Raw genomic sequence first — 9,031 nt, forward strand, 5'->3', positions numbered from 1 at the left:
CTACCTATTTTCTTGGGCCCTTTAAGGCTACTAATGGGGAAATACAGACAACATTCTTAATCCAAAGAAACAGACATAGATACAGAAAACAACATAGAAAGCCTTTTAATGAACCTACAGGATTCAGGCAAAGCTATTAGCATATAAAAAGGACAGAGATTTCCCTCTGAGCAAATAAAGGTTTGTAATTAAACACAAATCAAAAGGAGTCCACTGGGAAAAGAGTCCAGGAGAAGCTTTTCAGTTGGAAGGAGGTGGAGGGGGAATAGTTCCTGGCCCCTCTGTGGGAAGCGGTGGTCTCATCATAGGGGGCAGAGGAGCAGGGGGATGTACCCCAGGAGCTGGTGGCAGCTGAGGTGGTGCTGGGGGCAGTACAGGTCCAGAGGGAGGCATAGGTGGCAAGGTCATGCCGCCTGGAGGAGGAGGTGGCGGCGGCATGGAGTCCGGGAGAGGTGGTCGTGGGGGCAAGCCATTCATCAGTGGGGGCGGTGGAGGCCTCTTCACGGTGGGGGGTCCAGGAGGGATGCTCTGGGGAGCTGGGGGCTTCTCCATTTTGAAATGGAACTGAAGGAAAAACTAGGGCAAAAAAAACAACAGGGACAGATTCAATCAACAAACCAGCTTGGGAACCTCACGAGGTGGCTGTCCCGCCATGTTCTCTCCCAGGACCCCAAGAAACAGAGTTAACCATTGAAACATTAGGCTTAAATGCTTCCAGCGTTAGGTGTCAGATCACATCACACTCAGCCTCAGCCTCTCCATCCACAGACAACTCCTGGGCTTGCACCAAACAGTCCCACTTCTCATTCTACATACTCCGAAACACCCTCTTTGGATGTTAAATTGATCACTACTCGCTTAGTGATTACTCAGAACCCAATCGCTATTTATGTCACCCCATCCCTGCTGTACTGTGCCCAGCATTCTCACGTATATACTGTGTGGGCACATCACCCCCACAGTCGCGGGTGCAAGTTAGTGGCAGTTCATGGTGCTACTATGTATTGGTCCCTTGGTGCTGCCCCTTTAGTAACTCAGCTGGGCCGAGGAAGTTCACGTCACGGGCCAAAGACACATTAGACGAGAGAGACCGAAAACGGAATTTTGAGCACAGGCCCAAGGAAAGAAGAACTCCAGCACACAATGTCTTTGTGCTCAGGGTCCTTAGGAAACTGGGTAAACGTAATTAATCAGCCAGACCCATCACCAAGCATTCAACCCATACTGGAGATTGGAGTTCGGAACCTGGGCTTGCGAGAGGCTCAGCAGGCCAGCACTGAAGGAACATGAAGTATCAGTACCAGTATACTGGTAACTACCGGCCTGTGCTCCCCCCCTTTCTCTCCCCCCCCCCCATTATCTTTTCACTCCCTCAGAAAGAAGTGAGAAATAGGAGTCACCAGCTACCTGTTTGGTTTCTCTGTTCCAGTGGGTCCAAAACTTTCCTTCTGCTTTGTCAATTTCTCTGCTTGGCACCTGTAACAAAAGGAGTAAAGAACTATTATTAGCACCACCAGATTAGCTCCATGCCCCCCCCCCACCCCCTTTTTTTAAGCACTAGAGCTGCAAGATAAAGAGAGCTATTCCTGGCTTTTGTGAGATGTGCTAGTATCAGACATTAATAGAGGGGAGGAATTAAGTCATTTTCATATCTGCCAAGGGCAAGTGTATCGACAGAAAACGGCTCCTCCTAACACTTGCAAAAAAAGGACTCGGGAGCACCTTTCTGTGCTAGAGGCAGAGAATGCCTCGGCTGCCCAGATGGCCTGGTTTCCATGCTCTCAGCCAGATGCCTCTGTTGATCCCAAAGGGTGGTCCAGGAGTCTATGCTCGCCCTCCTCTTTCAACACTGCCAACCAATCCCCCCATCCACATAGGCTCGCTGGAACAGGTCTACACTGCTCTTTATTCCCCACTGTGAGCCCAACAAATGCAGAAGATGCATGGGGTGGCAGAGAGACCAACATGCAGGAGGTCAGACTAGGTGATCGTGGTGGTCTCTTCTGGCCTTAAAGTCTCTGAGACACATTCTCAATCACTATTAGCCCATAAGCCCTTAAATTGTACCTTGAAAGCAATGGTTTCATAGGGCTCTGCCGCCATCAAAAGGTATTGCCAGCGTCTGTCTGGGGGCTCAATCCTTTGCTCATATGCAGACATGAACCGATGTCTAGGCATGATGGTTTCAGCAATCTCTGGGTAATCTATCTGTGGGGTGATATTGCAGCATGAGATACAGACTCACTCCTCCCTCCTTCTCTCAGCAAAACACTCCAGGCTATAAAGAAAGGCCAATACACATCCTTCAAATGGAGACGTTGGTACATTTACTGCTGGTGAAAGAAACCAGCTTGACAACCTTGGTCGTGGATTCCTCCAGTCACCCAAATGATAGTTACAGCGTCATCAGGAGCAGTACCAGCAGTGAGAGTCTCCCTCAGCACCAATGTGCCAAACCGCAGTCCTACAGAGACCATCCCTAGGAACAAGAGGGTTGTTCAGTCTCCAGGGCCCCTTCAGTCCTCAGCCCATGTCAAGAATATTGTAACAGCTGGTTTTAATCACGTGGGAACGTGTCTACCAGGAACTGAGCCAAGACCCACAATGCCAGTCTCTCTTTTCTAATGCACCCTGCTGGGAACTTCCAGCTAAGCAATTCCTTTACTAGCATCTCTCAGAGGGATGCGAGGTGAACAGTACCTTACCTGGAAGAGGAGGCTCTGTTGGCCCATTTCTGGATCTCTCTGTTTGGTCACTGTAATAGAACAATGAAGGAGTTCAATACAGCAGTGGTTTCAACCTGTGGTCCGCAGACTATGTCTAAGATTTCCAAAGGGGTCCGCACCTCCCTTCAAAATTTTTTAGGGGTGCACTAACGAAAAAAGGTTGAAAACCCCTGCAATACAGCATTGAGGCTGGAGTGACACTAATCCTATTTTAGGAACTGATAGTATTGCAAATAGCACCGTTCCAGAGAAACTACAATTGTGCGAACAGTCAGAGTTTTCCAGTATTCTTAATACTCTACATTATTTTAACCCAAAGTGTTCAGTTATACATATAGCACCAGTGAAGTGCAGCCACTTCTGGGGCAGGGGCAGAGAACTGGCACACGGCAAAACAAGAGGAGATAGGGGGACACAAAATGGAAGAAGCAGAAGGGAAGTTTTGGCCAAGAACACAATGACAAAGCCTCATTTCTATGAAATGTGCCATGGGATTTTTTTTTAATTTTTTAATAAAAATGGGTGGGCAAATTTGAGACTACAAATCTCGCTAGTGACCCTCAGCATCTGTGGAAAGAAAGGGGGATACTTATACTCGGGGGAGCAGCACAATGGTAGGTGACAGAGGAGAGCCAGATTACATCTGATGTTGTTCACCTCCTGCATCACTGATGCTGTAACAGCTGAAAGATCGTGACTACCAACGTATTACTGAACAGGCCCTTGTTTGACTGCCAGCTGTAAAGAGTCATTCTATGGGCAAACAAAACAATGCAAGAAGAGAGGGCCAAAGGCCTATAATTTATGACCAGATGTGCTAAAAGGCTTATTTGTAATTAATACCCACCCACCGCATTGCGCTTCAAGCAAATACCGAAGATTACCAGGTACCCTGATGCAACAGGCACGCCAGTCACTAGCTACCTTTATAACCTGGTCGTCCAATTTTCACAAACTTTTTCACTTCCACTTTGACTTTTTCTGGTGCAGGTTGGGCAGGGGCTTCTTTAGCTTCCTTGGCAGCTCGGCGAGCCCTGAAATTGGGAGAGGAGAAGGTCATCATCTAACTACACCTAGGAACGTCACCCTTTCAATTCAGAGTTCTCTCTCCAGCCTTGAAACCTTGCCCTCCGTCTCTTTCCAACCCTTTCCCTGAGGCAGAGAACTACAGCCCCTACGGCTGTGAATCTGAACCCACCACTGCAATGGTGCTAAACCAGGAGCTCCCATGTGTGTCACATCCACTTAGCACATGAAGCTGCTCCAGCTTTCAGGCTCCTGCCAACTGAATCAAGGGCACTTTTTTATTTAATTCTGTGGGTGAATTTAGTGCCTGTGAAATTAAGGGCTCAACAGCACTGGCTTGAGAAGGACATACTGAGGGAAGCCCCGACTGCTCTGCACCAAGCGCTTTATTAGCATTACATTTTTATTTACATATTTATTTTTAAAGAGATAGTATGGTCCAGACCCAGTACTCCACTCAGTCAATCAAGGTTAACCGTGACCCAGAGTTTCCCCTTAGCAAAGGCTGTCAACTGAGCCGCACTGAATAACCTTAAGCTGAATGTGGTGTCTTGACACATGGATTTAAAGGATCCGGACGTGAAACGGTATTTATCGAAGGATTTAGACACTACAGTAACGGAGACTATCGCGCCACAGAATCTTTTGTTGTATTTCTCCTCCCAACACTCCTGTGAGGCAGGGAACCACGTTTTGCATTTTAGAGTTGGAGAACTGAGGCAGACACTTGCTCAAGGTTACCCCTGAAGTCTGTGGCAGGGCAGGGGATTAAACCTGGTCTCCCACATCCTGGACGAATGCTTTAACCAGTGGGCCACCCTTCTTCCTAGACTAGCACCCTGAGCCACTGCATCGCTCGGCACCTTGGATGTAAGCTTTAAAATGTCATCCAACAGCTTAGCGAACTTTCACACTCTACGTTCAAATCCCCCATGCTCATGGGCTTTTGCTCACTTTCAGAATGCTCTAAAGAAAGTTATTTTTGTACTGCAGAAGACCCATAACTTGCTTTGTTAGGTCATAGAATTTGCCATCATATAGATCACAACTGTTCCATGCCTGCTGTTCCCTACAACATATTTGTCTTTTAGTGTTGTCAGGTACAATGTGTTTTGGTGTAACAGCTTCCCAGATATTCCTCACCATCAGCAGCAGCCCCTTGCGTTCAGCCACTTTAATCACTCAATACTTAAGAATAAGACATGAGACTGAGAACAAGAAGTACTTAATGGACTGCACCCAGGGAAAGAGGGAAGCTTAAAAATGAAACCAGACTGTTTCACCTCCTGCACACAGGAAAACTAAGTTTGCTCTCTGATTTCTACTGCAAAACAAGTAACTCGGGGATGAAGTATTTGTTAAAACTTATACCCAGTACATATTAAAGAGTAAGTGTGTATTTTAAAATGTCCAGAGACTGGAAAATGCTGTAGTTAAGAACTTACAAATTGGTCTGATGCTTTTTCCCCTGGGTATGTGCTAAATAGCTTCCCTGCAACAAAACAAGACATAAGAAAATGAAATATGACAGTAATCTGGGAGGTATCCAACCGTCACAGATGAGATACTATTGGGAGTTAAGCTGCCTTGTGAAGGAAACTCTAAGAAACGCTGACATTTTAACCTTCACAGCATAGAGGGAAAATTTATTCCTCCTCATAATTGCACCGAGGAACTGGAAAATGTATATTTTTGTTTTCAGGACCTCATCCATCCCTTCCACAACCCAACTCTCAACCACCAATCCCTTCCTCTCCTGCATGTCCCCAAGAAACCCAACCCTCCACTTCTCACAACCACATTGGGAGATCTCGCCCCTTTTCCCTCCCACACACCCAATGGTCAGTTCACGAACTGGCAGTCAGGTAACAGACCACACAGGGAATTGTGGAGGTATTTTGACAGCAGGGCTGTGGGGTGGTACTTGCTTCAGACAAGAGTCTGGATCTACCACTCTCCCTCCATGAAAACCAACCTCAATTCATATAATTACACTCCTTCTTACAAAGAAACCCTCAAGTTAATCAATTTAAAAAGATAGACGTCTTTACCGTACTTCTAAACTTTATTATTAAAAGTGAAATAATATGAAATGGCAAATTTACTTATTTTGTTCTGTTTCTCAGCAACCACTTTCTAGCATGCCTGCACTAGCTTTGTGCTGTGGTGCATTGCAAATGCAGTCTAGGTTTTTCAGCCTAATAAAACCTTTCCATTGTTTTTTTTTAATTCATGGATACATTTCTACTGGTCTTAGGTATTATAAGAACCTGTTGTCACAAAGTGAGATACAGGGACAAGTTTTATCCAGTGTCCTCCAAAACAAAACAAAAAATAACCAGTTTGTAGGAGTCATCCCCTTGGAAATCAGACCATCTCTAAGGGGTTACATCTGAAGACAGCACAACAGTGTCTCTATTATACTCAACAGCAGAGTAGACAGAAGACCTAAAGACACTCACTCAAGCTTGATGAATAATTGAATTTGACCCACTGGAAGTTTATTCAAATACACACCCAACACAAGAACAGTTTGGATTAATTCAAAGGAAAGCCCCTTTAAACAGAACTGCTCTGAAGGTGAGCCCACATTAACAAGTAATGCTGAGAGACAGCGCAACATGAAAAGATATTGCATTCAGAAATTCCCGAGAGGTAGCTAACATTTTATTGCTTTGAAGATGGATGCCAGTTTCTGTGCTATTCTTGGATCTGCTCCCTAATAATGTTCATATTTAGGGCCCCCTTAACGTCAACACCGTATTTTGTATGGCAGAAGAATTTGCACTGAATAATGTGTAGAACATGCACAAAACCAGAGCACCCAATCTACAGCGTAAGTTTAAATGTGCTTTACTCTCACCGCCCCCACAAGCTCTGAATCAAACTTGCCAGAACCCGATGCAACTCTAGAACGGTGGTTTTTCCACTAACATCAACAGGCAGATGCTCAACTCACCTCATTGTTGTGCAGCGTTAGGCAGAGTTTGCATTCATAAGAACCCAAGTGATTTTTCATAAAATAAGGATCCTAAGGAGAGAATAAGAACAAGAACTGAATGAGAGAAGTCACATGCAAATATCAACAACCTGCACTACACTGAATTTTCAGACAAAGGTAATTAGTATACCTAAGGCAAGATCATTTCTGGACTGGAGAGAGGAATCTTAGGCTCACTGAATTCAATTATGAGACTAACATTCCTTTCAGAAGGATTAAAAAACAATGTATTTGTTAAGCATCAACTGCATGTTCCATTCTGTACAAATGACAATGGGAAAGTATGGTCCCGTCCAGAGAAGTCTGCAATCAAAGTAGGTGTACTGTTTATGTGATCAAATGACAGTGTTTCAATTCAATCTTTAAAACCCTTCACAACAGGTCAGAAGATCAGAATTTTCTCTCTCTAATCCCTGGTCCAGGATCAGCACTTAGAAAAAGATTGTTGGCCCTAGCAGAGTTGTACTGCTCTGAACAAATCACATCTAGCATCTTCAAGTTGCATGTTACTGGACTTTAAAGTCAATTACACCATTCTGATTACAGTTTTGCATTATCTTGTATCGCTTTCAAGACTGACTTGATTTTAGTGCCCATTACATGGAGGAAAGCTAGAATTAAGAAACAATGTTTTATATTTTTCAGAAAATGGGAACCCCAGTTTTTGGATCCAACTCTAAGCTTGTGAGGTAACACCCACTGAACAACCATATCAGATCTGAACTAGGAGAGGGCTGGGGTATGGGTGAGAAAGAAAAGAGGATTATTAGAAAAATCATGGAACTAAATTTTAAAGATCCAATATCACGTGATCTTAAAGGCCAACACCTCAGCTTTCCATTGATACACAGGAGTCATATTTAGTCCTAGTAGTCTGCAGGATAATACACATGAAATTACAACTGATCCTTCAGTCTAGTAGTGGGTTCTTTTTTGGTACTGACCTTGGCCTGAATACAGCAAGTCCTGGAATTTGGTGCAGTGTAATACTCATTCCCTAAGCCCATTAACATATTACTTCTTTAAAAGTTGAAATCCATTTTTATTTAAAAATATTTTCCTGATCGCCTGTTCAGTTTATGGCAATCCTGTAACACACCTCTTTGGGAAGATTCAATAGGTCTACTTCTCTCTATGTACATGATGAGATCAAAGTTCACCTTGTTGATGTCAATCGTTTCCAAAGCCAGCTGCCGAAGCCTCTCTCTGCGGTCTCGGTTACTTTCTGAAGATGAGGCTACGCCTCCACTCCCAGTTTTACCTCCAGGGCGATGTTGAAAATCCATGATTGGGGCTTTTACGCTTCAAGTGACTTAGGTGAGAAAAGGAATCTGGGAAAAATAAAGAGTACAATTCACAGTGAATCACTGTTATTTAAAGGCTACACTATGTTCCTTCATTGGCAGCTGAATTGCAGAGAGCGCCCAGCGGACGCGGTCAAGTGTTGAAGTGACTCTGGTTGAATTTCATCTCCTGCCATGTTCAAACTCCAGATTCCGGAGCAGCCTTTGAATAAGATAGTAACCAATTCTCCTGCTACCAAATTCCCCAAGATCTGCTAGCAGGCTCTCTCTCATCCGACCTGCCCACCAAGTTTTCCAACCTAATTTCTCCAGCATAAACCCCATCAACAGACCAACTCTCATAAAAAGCCTGCTGGCTACTATGCACCATATGAAGCGATGCAGGATCAGAAGCAGCACCCTCAACCAGCACTAGCACACCTAATACAATGGCTCGATGGGAGCCTCGGGCAGTTTCACAGGTGATTTCATTTTCCTGGCTACTTGTACATATTTTTCTCCGTTACAAGATTCTGCATTTTTGCCTGAGATATTTAATAGACTCAAGATTGAGGCAAAAATGTTTGAAAGCTACTAGTTAATTAGTGGGCATGTCTACTGGCCCAGATCTGTGTTGTAAAAGTTGGACACGTAACACAATTTGAAATTCAGCATGGCTACAAATCATTGATTATTTGGGGTAAGTACTATATCTTGCATTGCCAGGTCAAGTATTTTAAACATAAAAGAACCAAATGATACAAAAACTAAACAATAAGCAGAAAAATACTGGACATCAACTATAAGCAAACTGCGGTAGACTCTATGGCCTTGGCTACACTCGGGAATTCACAGCGCTGCCGCGAGTGTAGTCGCGCCGCCAGCACTGCGAGAGAGCTCTCGCAGCACTGTAAGTACTCCACCTCTCCGAGAGGAATAGCTTGCAGCGCTGCGAGCAAGTGTGCAGCGCTGCAGGCTCTGATCACACTGGCGCT

General features: G+C 44.6%; 1 protein-coding gene across 2 annotated transcripts in view; it reads right to left on the minus strand.

Moving 5' to 3' along the window:
- Window positions 1-80: 80 nt before the first annotated feature.
- The window catches only part of SF3A2 (splicing factor 3a subunit 2), a 9,538-nt gene continuing 587 nt past the window's right edge, over window positions 81-9,031 (minus strand). For both annotated transcript variants that reach the window (XM_034755633.1, XM_034755635.1), the window contains exons 2-9: window positions 7,914-8,084; window positions 6,712-6,783; window positions 5,198-5,244; window positions 3,651-3,760; window positions 2,706-2,755; window positions 2,068-2,208; window positions 1,408-1,476; window positions 81-576 (exon numbers count right to left, since the gene is read on the minus strand). In XM_034755633.1, the coding sequence (XP_034611524.1) occupies window positions 241-576; window positions 1,408-1,476; window positions 2,068-2,208; window positions 2,706-2,755; window positions 3,651-3,760; window positions 5,198-5,244; window positions 6,712-6,783; window positions 7,914-8,039 (951 nt within the window). In that variant the 5' untranslated portion in view covers window positions 8,040-8,084 and the 3' untranslated portion in view covers window positions 81-240. The remainder of the gene's footprint in view (window positions 577-1,407; window positions 1,477-2,067; window positions 2,209-2,705; window positions 2,756-3,650; window positions 3,761-5,197; window positions 5,245-6,711; window positions 6,784-7,913; window positions 8,085-9,031) is intronic.

The sequence above is a fragment of the Trachemys scripta genome, chromosome 22 (assembly GCF_013100865.1).
Source record: "Trachemys scripta elegans isolate TJP31775 chromosome 22, CAS_Tse_1.0, whole genome shotgun sequence".
Taxonomy (NCBI): domain Eukaryota; kingdom Metazoa; phylum Chordata; order Testudines; family Emydidae; genus Trachemys; species Trachemys scripta.